This window comes from Protopterus annectens, chromosome 6.part1 (genome assembly GCF_019279795.1).
Source record: "Protopterus annectens isolate FY-2018-M chromosome 6.part1, PAN1.0, whole genome shotgun sequence".
Taxonomy (NCBI): domain Eukaryota; kingdom Metazoa; phylum Chordata; order Ceratodontiformes; family Protopteridae; genus Protopterus; species Protopterus annectens.
Genome location: NC_056738.1, coordinates 71475351 through 71494844, shown reverse-complemented (window position 1 = coordinate 71494844; position 19494 = coordinate 71475351). Strand labels below are relative to the sequence as shown.

Below are 19494 nucleotides of genomic sequence, written 5' to 3'. Positions count from 1 at the left end.
GCGAACGCATACCTCTCAACTGTCCAGATTTTCACAGAATGTCTAGATTTTAGATTTTTGTCTCATATTTTGCCACATTTCTCATAAATTTGTGGTTTTCTGGCAATTCATTGAAGACTCAAGTCAGAAAATAATGGTAGACATTTCAGTTTCAGACTTCATATCCTTCAAAAAATTCATGCTAATGCAAAACGTGTTAGTCTTATCAACTGTTTAAATTTGTAAGAGCAATATTTAAAAAGTGTCCCTAATTTTGGGCCTTTGTCTCCCCATTATTTATGGCTTAGTCCAGATGTCCTGCTCCAAGAGGTTTAGAGGTATGCTGTGCAGTGATGGGAAAACATCCTCCCTCTACAACATTGCCCAACATCATTCCTCTACCACAAACAAAAAATGATTCTTAATATGCAGATGAGAATCAAACTGCAACATAGCATACTTATAATGCATTTTTAAATGCACACCATCTAAAACAGGAATAAAAACTTGCAGTCTTTAGATTTAACTCAATTCTGCAATCATTTAATCTGCAAAAGACCACATTATGGTTGCACACTTACAAGTGGCTGCAAACCTGCACCATGCTAACAAGTTCTTAATTATGTAATAAAAATAAAGTCAGTACCACTTTCCATTATTTGAGGACTACAGTGCTAACTCTCTTTTTAATTTCTCCAAATCTTTTGGGTTTTTAATACCCTGATTGAATGGACCACATTCTAAGTCAATGTATGACTAAAGTTGGGAAAATTTGTATGATTTCAATCTTGGTCAGCCACAAGTGCACTTCATAGCACCTGCAATGTGCCCAGTAAGGAGTCCTTCTGTTATTTGTATTGAGTTACATGTATTGGTAACATATAAAAAAGAATCTACAATTGTATTTAGTTAAGACCAGTTGCTCTTACTACTACTGGAACTGTCTGATTATCTTTCTTTCACATTGGTCTCGTTTCTGCCTGCAAATCCTGATATTTTATGACTTTATGCTTCCCTGTACGCAAGACAATGTAGTCACTGGGTGTAACGATTTCAAGGATCAATGCTACTTTTGTCTTCTTTTCCATGGACCACTACATCTAGTTTTCTCACATTTATCTTTTGAACTGTTGGTAATGGGTGATCCCATGTGATGTGGACTTCATCATTTTCTATGATGCTTTGTGTCTCATGTTTCCAGTTTTTTTCAGCTACTTCAATATTATATTATATTTGCATAATCCCCAGTGCAACAGTCTTGCTGCATTATTATGCCTTTCAGTATCGAGTCCTTCTGCCACTTGCATATCACAACCTGCAACAAGGTGTGCAACTGTTTCCAATTCTGTTTTACAAAACCTACATTTATTTGTTTCTTCCACATGGTCAATGGAATTTGTAAACCCTAATGTACATAATCCACTATCTTGGGCCGCCAATATTAACCTTTCATCTTTTGGTTTGAATTCACCTCTCTGTAACCATTCCTGCATTCGGTCCCGATCAACAGGAGGTTGTTCCAGGAGTTTCCTATACTTGCAACTATATTTATGCATTTTCCAAACTTCTTGCCTTCTCATCTGATCCTTCACCTTATATTCTTTTTGTTTTTCGGCACATTCAGTTGCTTCCTGATTTTTATGTACTTCTGATTTGATTTCCATTCCCGCTTGACACAGATATGCTTCTGCTAGACTAATGAGGGACGTCATCTTAGATTTATTCTCAAGTTTCAAAACTTTCACTATGTTGGAGTCTTGGGAGGTCAGCAGATATGTATGCAGTCCCACGACTGCAAATTTATACATGTAATCAGTGTCAACGAGGCCCATACCTCCATCAGAACAGGGAATATATCATCTTGGTATGCACAGAGTTTTATAAATTTGATGAGCATGAAGCATCCTTCTTGTTGTCTTGTCTGATCTATCCAATACCTTATGGGGCCAGTCAATCACTCCAAAAGTAAGTTTGGACAAGAAAAGCAAATTGGTTTATAATTTGAACTTTGTCCCTAGATGTCAATGCTGTTTTCAGGATTAACAAGTCTTCTAAAATATTCCTTACTGATTTATTTGCACTTGCTCATATTTTACTGTTGATCCTTCATCGATTCTTATACACTCCCTCTTGCTCAAGTTCTTTTATATCAAATTCTTGTCCCAAACTGATGTTTTCTTGTTGCTGCAGCTGTCCTGCCTTAAACATTGCTTTTGCACATTTATCAAGACCAAAAGACATACCTATATCATCTGAAAAAGTTTTGACTTGCAGTTGTGCTTTCAGTTCCTCATCTGATGAAATATACAGTTTTAAATCAATCATCGACAAAGAGAAAATGAGTAGTCTTTAGCCTTTGTTGCTTTCTGGAAGTCAAATTATAGCCATGACCTAATCTGTTAAGCAGACAGCAGTGGTGACAAAGTCATCCTGGAACATGCCCCTTTGGATTTTTATCCCTGGAATAATAATTTGCCCTTTACCATGGCTTAACTGCAAAGTGGTTTATCACTGTTTCTTGGTCGCTGTGATGTAGTTTTTCAGTGTAGGGTGCAGTGTGTCTTTTGCTCCTTCCCCACATAGGACCCACCTATATCAAAACCCACCCTTTATGTATCATCTATGTATCATCTCTGCACTCATTTGCCCTCCTACTCCTCCTTAACCTCCAAATTTCATTAAGAGTTTACTTCCAACAATTTCTCCTCCTCAATTGTAATTCACTGTTAATAACCCTTAGACTGTACTGTTGCTAGATTTTTACTATTATTGTGGAATGTAAAGTTTCAATTGTAATTCACTGTTAATGACTCAGACTTTACAGATGCTAGATTTTATTATTGTAGAATGTAGATTTTATTTTTACTGTAAAATGCTACATAAAGCTGTAGGACTTCTTTGCATTGTATGTGTATATGCCTCCACGGAAAATGGGCTCTATTTAGGCGCAGTGGACTTCCCCAGTCATCAAACTTAAATAAATGCATCAATATTATACATTTTTAAGAACTCTTTTATCCATGAATGTGGGATACTGTCAAATGTTTTTTGTAGTCTATCCATACCATACTTAAGATTCTTCCCCTTCTTACAGTTCTCCACTATGACTTTAACAAAAAATTATCCTTTGTTCCATACGACTATCTTTCATTACCCTTTTGTTCCATTACCATACCTCCTTTGCAGAATGACGTGTCTGCAATGACCATAGTTTTCTAAAAGATTCTATCACAGTGCCAGTATACTAGCCTTTCTGTAGTTTAAGCATGGAGGTCTGTATGTGGGTTTGCACCGATGAGGTGTTTCTGGCTTCTTGATTACTGGTAGGGTAGTAATGGTTGTTCCTTTCCAAAGACTAGGAAACGAAAAAGTATTCTATAACTATGTCAAGAATCTAAATGGCAATGCTCAGATCTGCTCTGAGCTAAAACAGAATGGCATTAAATATACCGATCCGAAGGATATTGCCAGTATCCTGGCAGATCGATTCAGTGCCAACTTCACCCCCTCTCACCCCCTAAATGGCCCATCTCAATACTGGAAGATTGCCAAATTCCAGTAATAACGGCCACACAGGTACAAAACGCACTCTCTAAAGCCAAGAATACAGCATCCATGGGACCAGATAACATCCCAGGCTGTGTACTACATGAACTACAATATGAACTGGCACCTCACCTAAGTGTCATGTTTAATCATAGCCTCACCTCAGGTTTCGTGCCCACTGAGTGGCGCAGAGCTACAGTTATCCCAATCCACAAGGGGGGATCCACCTAGGATCACGGAAACTACTGTCCCATCAGTCTGACAAGCCTTATCTGCAAGGCCATGGAGCATATTATCATGGAACTTATAAACAAAGACATTGGCAACCTTCAAACACTGGACCCCACCCAGTTTGGGTTTGTGAAGGGCCGATCTTGTCTCCTGAACCTGATTGACTTCTTTGAATCAGTCTCCACAGCCATGGATAAGGGTAAGGTGGTCCACACAGCCTATCTAGACCTTGCCAAGGCCTTTGACACCATCTCCCACTCTGGAATCATAGATAAACTTACTAAGTTGGGCATTAATCCCTATGTCACCCAATGGGTTGCTAAATGGCTTACTGATAGAACCCACACTGTAAAAGTAGCAGACTCCAAATCCAGCTCCAGACAAGTGACAAGTGGAGTACCTCAGGGTTCAGTCCTGGGGCCGCTCTTGTTTGGCATCTACTTCTCTGAAGTACAGGTCAACACTAAGGGACTCTGGCTAACAAAGTTTGCAGATGACTGCAAACTGGGAGCCATTATTGAATCCCAAATGATGTGGATACTCTACAAAAGGGCCTTACAGAAACAGATGCTTGGTGCCAGAGCCATGGGCTCAAGCTCAATGCCAAGAAATGTATTGTTATCCCTTTGGGAAAAACATGTATCCATAAATTACCATATAGGTAGCAGTACACTAAACACTGAAAGTGTGATAAAAGACTTAACGACACAGGTGGACAGTGGTCTCACCTTCGATAACCACATCACCACAACAGTCAGGAAATCCTTCTATGTGGCACACCTCATCACGAAGGGCTTTTCATCCAGAAAAAGGAGGACATTGTCCCACTGTACTCATCCCTCATTAGACCCATTATAGAATACAATGCCCATTTGGTATGTACCTCTCAAGACATCTGCAACAACTGGAAAGGCCTCAGAAATACCTCACTAAAAGAATCACAGGCCTAAAGCAGATGCCCTACGCTGACTGCCTTAAAAAACTCCAGCTATACTCCGTCGCATATCGTCTACTCAGAGGCGATCTCTGCTTAACATACAAGGCCATGTCAAACCCAGAGCTGTTGGGCATGCTACACTTAAAGAAATCCCAATCCCTCAGAGCTACACGCTCCAGGGATCTAAACCTTGTCATCACAATAAACAAAACATGCTGGAGGGATAGGTTCCTGACCCAGAGACTCCCCAGACTCTGGAATAGATTGCCCATACATGTCAAGCAGAGTGCCTCCTTGGACCTCTTCACGAGGAAACTTGCGATTGGATGGGAGAAAGGAAATTCACTCCAGGGATCACGTCAGTCGCCCTGCTAGACAGGGGTCCAGGAAAGTAAATAATGTGAGAAGAAATAGCCAGGGAATTGTTATGGCTAGGCTTGTATAGGCCCTAGGGCTGATAGCCTAGTACCAACCTATGAACCAGTTTGCAAAGAAAGGTTGTGTGAATACTGAACTGTTACCTGAAATGTCATAAGTATGAATAAGTTTAAGGAAGAGACTGTTGGAGTCTAAAAGACTGTGTTTATCTGATTTGAGACAGTTGTTAATTTGAGAGGTGGGGTCTGGTTTAATCAAAATCTACATTTCAACAGCCACATACAACAAGATGCTTACAATGTTAAACTCTCCTACCAAATAACAAACTTACTTGCCTTTGAACCCAGAAGGGCTACATGAACAAGTGTGCTTATCGCAAAGCTTGAACACGTACATCCCATTGTTACGTTAGACTCACGTGAGAGCACCAAAACTCAACAGCTAACATACATAGCTTGTATCTCTCTTTTCAGTAATGTGACTATTGCATCTAGCTTTCCAAACAAACTGGATGCCGACAGCCATGGTCAATTTACTTCTAAACTTCATAATCTACAAATTGCTATTCCTGAACTAATGCCAAAAACCTGTACAAGAACTAAATAGCAAGGCCACCACCTATACACTAACATTCACAAACCAAGACACATTCCAGGACTCACTTTGGCTCCAATATATATGAGAAAACATTCATAAAAAGCTGCTCCAGCCAGCCCGGCCCCTGTGGTGGTGGTGGTGGGGGAGGGGGGGTTGACTGCACTCCAAGTGGTCTATTTTCAACTAGCAGCATGGGGGGGTGGATAGGATGGGAGTGACAGGTTGATGCTGGCTTGCTCATCCTGGGGGCACTGGCAACATCTGCAGATACATTGCTTGCAGCAAAAAAGCAGGCATGGACACAATGCAAACAGTGTACCACTTAACAAGGAGGTAAGGCACATATTGTACCAAGCAGGCAACTCCTAAAAAGTAGTCATTGTATAGCATGCAAGTTGGTGGGGATTAGGCACCAATCAGAAGCATAAACAAAAAATGCCCACCTTCTCTGGGATGACACCACTCCTGCCAACAGATTCTTTTCTCTCAAGGAGTAAGCTACCTAGAAGAGCTACACAGACGCAAATGCTTCCAAAGCAATGGGAAAAAAAGTGAGCCTCACTTAAGGACAAAACAGAGTACATCTTTGACAGATAATGCCTTCTGCATCAATATCTTTAAGATATTTATTGACCTCAGCTTTTTATTTACTCCTATGTGATCCAGTAAAGATTAACATTTACAGTGCTAAGCATAAGAAAGTAAATAATAGTGATAGCTAATCAATGTAAATTGTCACCTCTGTATATGTAGCTTACAGACTACCCGGAAATGCATTCCATGCTGAATAAATGCTTACCTATCAATGTTACATACCCACTGAATGTTACTCAATACACACTTTGTCTCAGTTTAAATGGAAATACACTGTACAGTCTTTTGCCCAATGGGCTTTGTCATGGATGAAAAGGGTCCCTGGATCAGCTCATTTATCCAGTTAACAATTAACTAAATTAATAAAAATAATGTCACCAATTTTGTAAGCACAGCAAGTTAAGTATAAACGTAACAGTGTTGGGAACATAGAGGCTTGTTTAGATAACTGATAAGTGTTTAGACACACGACCAGGAGATGGTAACTGTTCACAGCAACTTCAGTCCTCTGGATGAAAATGTGCTAGTTTCCAACTAATGGTTAATGAGAAGAAGCAAACAACCCACTACACAGGAAAATCTCTCTGGACAATTAATTATGACCTAGTTAAGAGCGGCATGTTTTCCACAGTAAGGGTTTGGTTTTGTGGGTTCCCAGATTAATTACGTTATGGAAAATGTACTGAGGTTATCTTCAAAATACCTATGGGTGTGGGTTGCAGTAAAGTCCCCATAACCACAGAGTTAGAATTTGTATGTAGAGAAGATAGGTGTAAAAAGGTTCCAGCTGAGCAAGTGGTGGAGGAAAGCACACTAGGTTAAGTATTAGTCAGAAATGGCTAGGAATGAATTAATTGTATGCTAGCCAGAGAAGAGTCAGAATTGGAGAGACTGCTTTTAGGAAACCCCCTAGCAACAAGACTAGTACTGCCCTCCACTATTAGGCTGGATCTCAAGCTGCGAAATAAATGGTAGTACTGGAGTGTGCCATGAAATCAAGTTGGCTTAAGCCAGGACTCCACAGCGACAGATTATGCTTACTTTACCATGCTTTATATGACAAATTACTGAAAATACTACCTGTATTAAGACTCAGAAGTGCAATTTTTAAGATTTTCACCTCACATACAAAAGGTACAGGGTCTGAGCCTTGCTACCAGTTACTGCCTGCATACAGTTTGCACATTTTCAGGGTCGGAGTGAGGTTACTCTTAAAAATAAATATTTATGTCTCAAGAAACACAGGTACTGGGTTCAAACTCAGGCATCCCAATGGAGCCTGGCATTCTGTCAATAGAATGCAATCAAAAATGATGACATCCTTCACCAGTGACCCAGATTTTAGGTGGTGATGGTAGGTGGGACAGTCATGTGGACCAAATGATTTACACATCACTCATGCTACACAGTATCCCAGAAGAACAAGACCACAGACTGTGTGCTGCATCAGGGGTTACTATACGTTGGTATAAAAACTGGCAATATGTGATCTGGTCATACTGACCCCCTCATTAAGGGTAGCAAAACACAAAAGCCAGACAATTACATGGCCAACTTCAGAATACTCAGGGTTTTGGCCTCCACCACAGATTATTAAGAAGTGCAAACAAAAACATCTTCCCAAGCTTTATTACCCCATCTGTACACTGCTAAGAATGAAACAGACTTATTATAGGCAACACCCTGCAGAGAGCCAAACATGTCCAAACACAATAGTAGAATTGTGCTTCATGTTCTTTGCTATTATCAGTCATTACCTTAACTTCTAACTGATGTCAGATGGTTGCCTGAAAAGATTTAATATATGCCATGAGAATAATGTATAGAAGGTGTTGAAGTAAGCAATGTAGAAAAGGTAAAGTATAAAAATTGAGCTACCCTTTGGTGGGTACAACTACTATCTAAACAGCATGCTGCAATCCTCTTATCTATGCCTTCATGAAAGGGTGCTTGCTGAGTAGGTTAGAAAAACCCTAGTTCAACACTGCAACTTCATTTTAGGGCTATCCTCCGAGTAAATGGGATAAACAAGCCAGTTATTACCTAGACACTACTGACATAACCAAAATCATGTACAGGCCACCACAGACTACACTAAACAACTCACTAGGTTTTAATATCCAACATAAGTTCAGCTTAAAAAATAACTAGGTTATCCACTATATAACACAATACACTAGCCATAAAAAAATCAAAACCTCCAGAAAGTTCAAAATAAAGATTAACAGATAATGGATCTTAACACAGCTGTACTTGCATTCACATGTTGCCATGGTAACCCACAGAATGCATCTCAAGTTTACCATTAAACATAACAAGAACAAACCAAGTACAAGCCTAAGAATGCCTTACATCTTTTAATTGGTCAATTACAATAAAAATACAAAAATTAAACAAAAATAAACAAGTTGCATTAAAGTTTCACTTTGGTACTGATGTAGTAGTCATAATGAGGTTAAAGACATTGGAAAAAGCATCAAGTAGCAAGTCAGAAGGCATAATAAAATGTCACATCTGCATTTCATCATAGGAAAGACCCAAGCTCATATAAGCCAATAAATGAAGAACCAGTTACAAAATAAAACAAGCGGATCACATGATCAGATTATAGCTACAGCATTATTACTGTATTAAACGCATACACAGGTGAATTTCTTTTGTAGCAGAAGACACTGTCGAGCTCTAAACAACTGCAAATACTTTAAGATTACCTACTTAGAATGCAACATTTTTTTTCAACCAAGTTACAGTGATCCCTTGTGAAAGGCTGCCAATTATGTTTTGCAAGTCAGCTATATGAATAGCACTAGTCAAACAGCTTGGGTACAAAATCTGATGTTAACAGATGTATTACAGCATGTGAAAGTTAACATGACATGAACACTATCACCACTACAATATTACAACTGCAAGTAGGTCTGTTATGGAATTTTCCCCCTTACTTTTCACCCTGTTCCTGAGGACACATTTTGTAATTCCATAATTTAGGGCAAAGTATGCCATCCATCACCTTTGTTACTGGCTCACAATGTATTTCGATTAAGAAATGAAAAACAAGAATCCGTAAACCAACACCTTATGATGGACACAAAGAAATAAAGGTTTTCCAAAAAAAAAAAAAAAAAAAAAAAAAGAACTAAGAATGTGCCATTAAGAAAAGGGGGAAAACTAAGAAGAGAAGCCAATGAGCAGTTTCTACACCACTCTGTAGGAACTTCATCATTCCTGCAGAAACCCAATGTAGAAGGGCTGGAAACAGCCAAATAAAAAAGTTACTACCTCTAAAGCATATACAGAAGCCAACCGCTCAACCTCCCTTAAAATGTCAATGCACCTCATATATACTCGTCTACATTCTCCTCCTTTTTTAGTTTTTCCCTTCTTGTCTTATCTTCAGTACATCTTCAACCATACTTTTAACTGTATGTCTAAATCTCTATGTAAATATCTTATGCAATCATATGTAATTGTATTTCTAAATCTCTATGTAAATATCTTATGCAATCATATGTTATTGTCTGCTATACTTTTATAACTGAATGTGTAAATATCTTATGTGCAGTACGTTGGGAATTGTTCTGGAGAGTTTCTCCACGGGCCTCCGCTGAAAACGGACAGCTCTGCCAAGTCGGACTCCCCGCTAAACAAATGTAAAATAAATAAAGACGTCTGGACAAAGACAAAAACAATAATGGGGAGAGGCACTGGTCCAAAACTAAGGTCACATTTTAAGTATTTCTTTTACAAATTTAGAAAGTTGCTGAGATAAAATGTGTTTTGTTAGCATGCATTTTCTGAAAGACTGGAAGTCTGAAACAAAGGTCTGTCATCAGTTAGTGATTTCAATCCTCAGTGATTTGCAAGAAAACCACACATTTTATGAGGAACATAAAAAAACAAACAAACAAAAAAAAAACACGAGGCAAAAATATTGACAGCTGGGATGTATGCACAGAAAACAAACGCAAAAAAAGAAAGATTTATTTTACCAAGTAAGTGACTAAGTTTATGACAATGAGGCTGGCCAGAAACTAATGACAATCCCTGTCAGATGCAAAATAAACTAGATTAACCTTCATTATTTTTGTTTCTTCAACAACTCAAATAACCAATTTAAGATTTTGTATCTTGTTAAACAGTCACTTCTAGAGTGGTCATCATGTTATATGTAGTACAGTCCACTTAGAACACAAAGGCTATCAAACATCAGCAGCAGGTTTCTACCCATAAAGTAAACTTGCAAGTAAAAATCAAAATAATTTCCATCTTCACGCCTGACTTCAAGTAAAAAATACTATACAATAAAAATGTATTATTTTATTGTTACAGAGGTCTCCCTTATTGGCTCAAATGCACAAGTATCTAAGAGAACAGTTTGCAATTATCATCACAGGACTGCTACACCATATCTCTTAAATGTCCAGAATTTCACAGAATTCCCAGATTTTTGTCTTGTAAGTTTGGTCTATCCCTGGTAAGACTTGTGGTTTTCTGTCAAATCACTGAAGATTTCAATCACTTAATAATGACAGACATTTGAGGGGGGGTTGTTTGCTTTTGGTTTTTTTTTTTGAGTTTCGGATTTCAGATCTTTCAGAAATGCATGCAAATATACACCCTTTGTTCTATTAACTTTTTAAATGAATTCTAGCAATATGTAAAAGTTGTCCCCTAAACTACTTTGGCTTTATCCAGAATTCTTGAGCAAAGTTTTGAGAAGTACATTGGTAGACTGTAAACAAGACAACATGAAAGGAGTTCCTTATCTTTATCATCAGGCTTTCAGGTATTCTGTTTAGTTGCAATGAATCAGTGCAGTCTAGATAAAGAACAGGCATTTTTTTTACTAAGAGGATAAAACAACTACAACTCCTGCTCTTTCAAGGTATAAGATGTTCAAGTGCCAGACAAACTGCAGGGGAATATGTGGAATGCTTAGATGGGCAGGTTTTAAATTGCTTGACTTTATTTGTCATTAATTACGGCCAATAAATATGTTCAAGCCTGCAAGAAACTAAAAGTACGTATATGAAATCACCGAAAGTGATAACTCCATTCTGGACATTCCCAGTGAAGTGCCAAGCAAAATGTGCTCAAATGCCACTCGGTGGCACTACTGCCAGTAGTTACCAACCCTTGGTATAGGTGAATAAATGTAACTTGCCAATAAGCACTTTCTGGGAAACGACAGCTGTAATGTTTAAAAGGAGTAAAAGGCACGAAAGAAAGATGACTCTGCTATCGCCATGACGTATATTCTATCAAAGTGTACATAACTAACAAAGACTGTCGTCCTGAACTTTACAAACAAAACTAATAAATAAAAGTAGTATAATGATATATAATATCCAGTTATCTAAATAAAATATAATGTATGTTGCACTACTACCTCACATTCCAAAGTAAATCAACATTTCTAAGTGCATACACTATGCATTGTGTGACAGCTCTACTGACAGCTGCCGCATGTTTAACTACCAAAGCCTACAGGTATCACGTTACATAGCAATACTTACCCACTCTCTCTCATGACATTACTGTCCCCACAATCGCAGGCCCCTCCTGCCTGACTTCTGAACATGTTGAAGTCATGCCCAGTATGATCTCCGTTGTTAAAACACTCAGCACAAAGAGACATACACGGGGAGATGCCACAGGTCCTACAACGATAGGCCACAAAGTTAGCCGTCCATACCAAGCCACACAGAGTGGCATTATCATAACAGCGCACTGCCTTGCAAAACTCTTCGAAACCTTCCCCACCGGCCACTAAACACTTGCACCACTCTAAGACCTCACTGTCAACAACCGACGCTTCAGAGCTCAATACTCCGTCTAACAAGTCATTTAGCTGATGGATCCCTGTAGTGCTATTTGGCCGATTCACCTCTATTTTTAACTGAGCTGCAACAGAATTCTTATCCCGGCGTAACTGCGACGCCGCCATGATCACAAATCAGCCCTAGTGCCCTGGATTTATTTTTGTTGTGAACACTTGGATTTCTCGCGAGATTTGACAAGCTGCGAGGCCATGAACTGAAAGATGTAAAATACGGAGAAATGTAGCCTAGTTAGTAATTCAGCATGTGATGTACGTGTTTCTAGCGTGCAGTATTGTTTTGAAGGTTTTGAAAGTGTTGTAGTGATTGGAGATAAGTTTTAGTGTAACTGCTTCCCTGGACCCCAGTAAAGGTATTTTTGTTAGCGTCTCTTGTATTTGATTGGGGTTATTATGTGAGAGGTTTGAGAAACGATGAAGTCCTACAGTGGTATGTGACTTCTTGTATTGTTGGGTCACCAAAAGAGCTACGGAAAACCTTGCTTTATTCTCTTTGGAGATTATGGTACATTTACTAGTCTAATGCCGTGGAGGGATTCTTGGAGTTTAACTGATATGAAGCGTAGGGAAATTGAGTCGTACGTTCAAATGGCCTCTGTGAAGCAAATTTGATTATGTTGGCTTCCGTAAAACTGAGGTAAGTCAGTATTGCATACCAGGATATTTGAAATAGACTAGTGTGCAGAAGAATGTTGGGGATCACTTCTGAAAATTTGATTATGTACATGGAGATGAACTTCAGAAAGCATATAATTCAGGTCAGGCATGAACCTGACTGTTGTGTACATTTTAGGGTCTCTGCTTTTATTGTATGTGGCTGCATTCCAACATTATCCTTTGCAATGTATTAAGTGGAGTAATGCATAGCAAATAAACGTATGCAACTTATTTTTCCATCTTTAGATTTTGACCAGCTTGAATCACTCTGTCAAACACACCTTTTTAATTCTGGCAGCAGAGCTATGGTATATATATATATATATATATATATATATATATATATATATATACATACATATACACACACACACACACACACACACACACACACACACACACTATTCTAACCACCTAAGACAGAGTTACATGCGTATGCTTCACTTCCTCAACAGTATCCAAAGCTAATAAACTCCCTCCCTACATTTATATATAATGTGCTTACATTTTCAGTTTATAACTGGATTCAAGACTGTACTTTTTTTTTTCCTTCATTCCACCCATCCTATTACAAATTCAGTCATACCTCTCAAGTGTACATCATTATGAGGAGCATACCTCATTTGGGGTCTTAAAATGTTCATGACGATTAAAAAACGAACCAGCCACACCACCATAGGATCACACAATAAATCACCAAAAGATTTATTATACTGAGCGCTATCGTCCACAATGATCCTGTGGTGGTGTGGCTGGTTCATTTTTAGTCAGTGTTTTTGTGCCTTGTTCCTGGTAAAATGTTCATGTTCCTCGAAGTTCCACATTGAAAGAGTCTGACAGCATTCTTTGTTATGAATTTGTTAACTGATATCCATGGTGAGTACAAATGAATCGTATTAATTCATTAAAAGATCTTTTTTATAAGTAAAACCAGCATATTTTAACCATTTTATGACCTTCCTAGTTGAAGTTGTTAGTATGTCATTAGTACGTGTTCCACATTTTGCTCATTTGCTCCACATTATGAGGGCTGGTATTCATCATTTTGCGGATGGAAGGTTGAGAGCTATGAATTCAGTATCACCCCAATTCCCTCACATGCTCTCACCTTTTCCAGATTAACCCAACAATCACCCAGAACATCATACCCTTCATAGCTAACAACTGTTACCACCCATACACCGAAATTCCATCCTTTATAATTAACTATCTTCTAACTCCAGTCTTTAAGAGAATAACCATATAAAATGTACAAAACATATACTCTGCAGTGCAGTAGTCTCTATATGGAAGTTATTATCTTCTGTGTTGTTAAGCATGTACATTTTGTAGTCTACAGAATGGAATCTAAATGTATAAATTGTAATGTTATTGTTTTGACTTTCCTCCTGTATTCTTTAACCCTTGGGCTGTGTCATAAATGAGTCCATTCTGGATCAGCCTACTACTCCAGTCATCAAACCAAAATTAAAAAAATTAAATCACTAGTTAGCATGTTGTTCCTTGTTGCTGTCCCCAGTGTGTCTGTGCTTAAATAAGCATAATTACAATACTCGACATTGCTACAATTTTGTGTGTGATAAAGATCTGATTTTTACTTTAATGAACCCATTGTGTTCAAATAAGCATTATAATGGCAATTCAGTGGCAATGTCTCTACTCACAATTTTGAATTGTTTGTCGAGACACTTCTAATGTCTTGTACAGTTTGCAGTAGGCTTGCCAACTGCCTATTTTTTGAGAGGCAGTCCTGTGAAAAATGTCAGATGCCCTGATAACTTGGGTAGAGCAGTTGTAACTTTTTCTCGAAGCCCTGCAGAAAGCTGTGTCTTAACACCTTAAAATGATAATAAACAATAAAAACAACTACATTTCTGCATGAGTGACTCTTGTAGTGGTAGAGAAAGTGGCTTATTTTGCAAAACAAGAAAAAAAAAAAAAGCTCACTTTTGGCATCTGAACAGGTGGTAGCCTTACATACTTACACACACACACACACACACACACACACACACACACACACACACACAGATCTATCCATTTGTTAACTGGGTAAGTGCACTGGTCTTTGGTCCAAAGAGACTTTTCAGGCATGACCCATGGCCAGTTGGTAGTAGAAAACATTACAGTACATTGGAATTAATTAGAATTAATAACAGAGCTGGTAAATATTTTGATAATCACAAATTACACAGGTGTCAGTCACAGTACACAGTAGCAATAATAAAAAAATATCTGAAATGAAGTTCATCTTCATTTATTTTTAATGAAGGATATTAAAGAAGAGGTAGCCCCCCCCTTACTTGCAGTGCAAATACATTCTTTCAGTTATTTGAAGTCACAAGGAATTGTATAGTATAGAGGATTAGTAATTTAGAACTGAAAAGTACTTGGAGATGATGTTTTGAGAGGATGCATTGAATCATCATCATCATTATTCCCCTTTTTTCCCCATTTTCTACGTGGAATCATGTTATTGCGTCTGCTGTCACCATCTCTTTTGATTCAGCGCTACTCTTTTATCTTCTTTGACAGTCTCGTCTGATTGTTGCAGGTCTTCTGTCCCACAACCCATCCAGCTGTTTGCTGTACACCTTGTTTCCTTGTGCCTTCTTGTTCGTCCAAAGTTTTCTTCACCAGATTGTCTTCTGCTTCTGTTTTGTGATACTGAGTATCACCTTTAATGGGAAATGACTGAGTTAGGTTATTAAAAAAAAAAGGAAATTGTAATATACAAAAATACCAAAGCTATGAAATACCCAGTGGGGGGTGGGTGGCACACAGAATGTAGAGGCTGTATTAGTAAAGAGACTTGTGTAAGATAAAGTATGCAGTGACAGTAACACTGCTTTATGCAATATGTATTACTGCACACAAGAGACTAAAAATATTTTGTCTGTATTAGAGCTGTGACATTTTCCTTTGTGTTTTTGTGGTAATTGGGAAATAAAATATATTCTTTCCTTTTAATTATTCCAAAAAGGAGTATTTGGAAATGTAATATTTTTCCAAGGAACTGTAATGCTTTACCTTTATTTATTTGGCTTTTGTTGACTAGGGGAGAAAAGCACTTTTTTCATTGGAAGCCTGGAGAGAAAAATTCCAAATTGTCAATGAGTGCCATCCTAGAACATATCCTGATGAGGACATCAGTCGCAGCAAATAGTCATCCAAGACTTGAACAAATTATCCTACTCATATCTTACACATACTCTATGTGCAGGCACCGGTAATAAAGAAATGTATGAAAGCTATTCTGGTCCACTTGCTTACTCAAAAAGTAAGTAAATAAGCAGTGAGAGAAAAAGATAAAACATGGAAGGCATGATCACCATCAGAAATCCACAAAACTACCAGCATTACAGACTATTATATAATCTTGCCAAATCTCTCATAAAATTTGACAAGAAAAAAATATTGTTACAACTTACAAGGGTCTCAAAAACCTTTTAGACAAATTCCCGAAATCAGGCAAATTATTCCAACCTAGTCCATCATATGTGAAAAAAGTAGCCACCAACTTCAGCACATACTTCATCCAGGTGGCTGCATTGCTAGTCAACAGTTTGCCTACTGACTTTCATCACAAATTCACTCTCACTCCAACAAAATCACGCAAGTGTTTACCTCTAAAACCGTGCACAAATGCTGCAATTAAAAAATAAAAACACGACATCACTGGCAGTGGATGATCTTTATGCAGAATATCTGAAACTTGGAGCCACTACCCTAGCATACTATCTCAATCCTTGTAAACAGATCCATATAAGAATTCTGCATTCCCGGTATGTGGAAACACGTCCATCTCCTGCACAAAAATGACCGTTCATTGTATTGCCTAACTGCTGGCACTTAGCCATCCTTCCTCTCCTCTCCAAAATTCTAAACAAAAGTGAGCACACAAACAACTTCTCCAACACCTTCAGCACAGCCCAGCTTTTTTTCCTAACTTCAAGACAAACAACGCTGTTACTCACCTTTCTATACACAGCTAACCATTTCAGAATTGAAGAACATCTTGTTTTCTTGCTATTCCTAGACTCTCATTCTCCATCGCAGATTGTTGCATAAACTCTCTGCTGTTTCTTTCCACTTAAGCTATCACCTAGTTTTGTAGTTATCAGTCAATAAAATGGTATAATGCCTAATCATCTTTTTTACCTGTTAAGAATGGTGTGTGTCAAAGTTCCATACTGGAATTACTTCTTTTTTAACATATTCATAAATGACTTCTTAACTGCCAAAACACATGACGACTCTAACCTGATCTGCTCCACCCCCACTATACATGAACTACAACACAAGGCTCAACAGTTTTTCTCCTCAGTAGAATGTTGACTGAACAACTCACAAGTGTCATTGGACTTCTGCCCCCCACCAAAAAAAGCCTTGTCTTGTTTACACGTAAGTCACACAACAGTAACAAGTCACTTTTCACTATCACATCATCCAACACCACTAGTATAGAGCTAACACACACAAAATTACTAGGTGTCATCATTGAAGAACCTCTAAAATTTGACAACCAGTTTCAGTCCCCAGAGTCAAACCTTTCCTTACTAACAAGGCTAGAAAAAAATTACACAGCTACAGCGTACTTACTTTACAGTCCCCTTTATGCAGCCCACATGTACACAAATTTACAAATCACCCAGCCTGTCCAAGCTTGAACAATTTTACAGTAACATTGCAAAATTTGCCATTAAGTACATCACTGCTCAGCACTGAAATAACTTGACTGTCAAGAACTACCCAGTTACCCTACTTTCTCAAATCTGCTAGTAGCCCATAGCATCCTGTATCGACCAGATAAATGTCATTGTTTACTCGACATTGTCCAGTGGTGCCAAAAAATGTAATTACTAGAAAATATAGTCTAAAATAACTGAAAATGAAGTACTGAATATTGTAAAAGAATTTCAAGTCTGCTTTTAAGGAAACAGAAGGTACAAATTGCATAACAAGTAATAGAATTTGTGAGAACAATACATGCAGAAGAATGTTTAGGAGAAGTGATGCTTAAGGTTAGACTAGAACTGAGCAATTTGTGTCTTGAGTGAGTGAGTGACAATTATTAAAAAAAATACATGCATTGTGTAATGCATCTAAATGAAAGCATTAATATGGTTTGTTTTCTTTCCTATTACTGTACATGTGCCTGTGTCTTGCGTGATAATTTAATGAAGGTGCTTTTAAAACAGACACTCCAGTAGCACTGCCCAGTCAACTTTGCTCCAAACACAAATGCCTTGTAGCTGCTACCAAATGTCACAACACAGCTGGAAGTACATGCCCTCCAACTTTGTAGCCAAGCTATGGAACTGTTTGCCTCTCTAGATTGTGCATATAGAACAGCTACACCTCTTGAAAACAAAGCTTGTGGTTCATCTTCAAGACATGGCTCTGCACATGGTCTTTAGCCCCTGATGGATAGCGACAGTAATCTCATAAGCTTCAATCTCATTTTTTTTAAAACCTTTACTTATCACGTAAGATGGAGGCAAATTAACATTAACAGAAAAGAAAACAAACCATATTAACATTTTTTTCCTTTTACATACATCGCACATATTTTCCTTGTAACGGCCATCAGTCCAGCATTATATAAATTGCTGAATTCCTGCCTTCCTTTAAACTTCACTCTTCCTTCTCTTGAGCATTACTCTGCATGTATTGTTACAACAATTCCCGTTAATTTCTATGTAATTTGCTCTTTGCCTTTTCTAAACATCTCTCTTCTAGTTCTTTTTATATGTTTTATAATATTCAGTATTTCAAATACAGCTAGTTTATTTTTATTTTTTAATCACCTTTATTGAATTATCACTTGTGACACAGGCAAATTTACATTTATACAAAAGTAATCAAATTGTATTAAATTAACATAAACAAATATTCTACTTCACATATAATGGTATCTATCTTACAACCTATGCAACATTACTTAAATTATTCAATTCCTGCTCCCCCTTTTTCTTAAACAAGAAACATCTTTATTAAATCATCACTTAAGACATAAGCAATCATGCATTTATATAAATGAAAACAAACACAGACACAATCCTGGTTGCAAGCATTTTACATCACAATTGAATATACCTAGTTTACACTTTTGATTTCCATTTTCCAATAATTGCTTATTTGTCAGAATTCAACTTAATAAGGCTTTACTATGTCTAGGCAGGTCAGATCCTGTGTCCCAGTTCCAAGGAAAATAATTTCCTTGGTTACAGACATTTGCTCACTCTGTGTTTCTGACAAAGTACTAGGTCGGGAATTTTAAGAATGTGCCAATTTTACTAATTACCTTTTTTAACAACAGTTTCTGTTCTAGATTCAACTAAAAACTCTACCAGAGTAGGTCTTTCACTTAAGATTCCACTGTTCCTTTCTCTTTGCCTATACTCTATTAATCCCTGGTATGGAAGGCAATCTGAAATCCAAATGTCTTCTTGGCATCATCCCACTCTATCACCTTTCCTGCTCTGGTTATCTGCTCCCAGTATATTAGTTCCTTTGCCAGTTTTCTCCATTAAATCTCTGCCTCCTCTTACCAATTTTCTATACCCTTGCATACAGTCATTCCTACTGGCAAAATTTATTTTCTCCATTCTCATGTTGGATGAGTTCTTAGAATACTTTCTGCTACTTTATGAATGTAATATTGTGATTGGTTATTGTTATTCCCCTTAAGGATCTGCATCCAGATTCCCACTCTTTTATTTCTTAAACCCCC

At 37.8% G+C, this 19494-nt stretch overlaps 2 protein-coding genes across 8 annotated transcripts in view; one reads left to right on the top strand and one right to left on the bottom strand.

Moving 5' to 3' along the window:
• Positions 1-12231, bottom strand: part of UBR3 (ubiquitin protein ligase E3 component n-recognin 3) — a 4226407-nt gene extending 4214176 nt beyond the window's left edge. For all 4 annotated transcript variants that reach the window (XM_044075499.1, XM_044075501.1, XM_044075502.1 and 1 more), the window contains exon 1: positions 11779-12231. In XM_044075499.1, coding sequence (XP_043931434.1) covers positions 11779-12209 — 431 coding nt within the window. In that variant the 5' untranslated portion in view covers positions 12210-12231. The remainder of the gene's footprint in view (positions 1-11778) is intronic.
• A 42-nt stretch (positions 12232-12273) lies between these two features.
• Positions 12274-19494, top strand: part of METTL5 (methyltransferase 5, N6-adenosine) — a 472701-nt gene continuing 465480 nt past the window's right edge. For 3 of the 4 annotated variants that reach the window (XM_044075507.1, XM_044075504.1, XM_044075505.1), the window contains exon 1: positions 12296-12738. The gene's annotated coding sequence lies outside the window, so the exon portion shown is untranslated. Of the gene's footprint in view, positions 12739-19494 lie in introns of all 4 variants that reach the window. The other variant, XM_044075506.1, reaches the window with a different exon arrangement.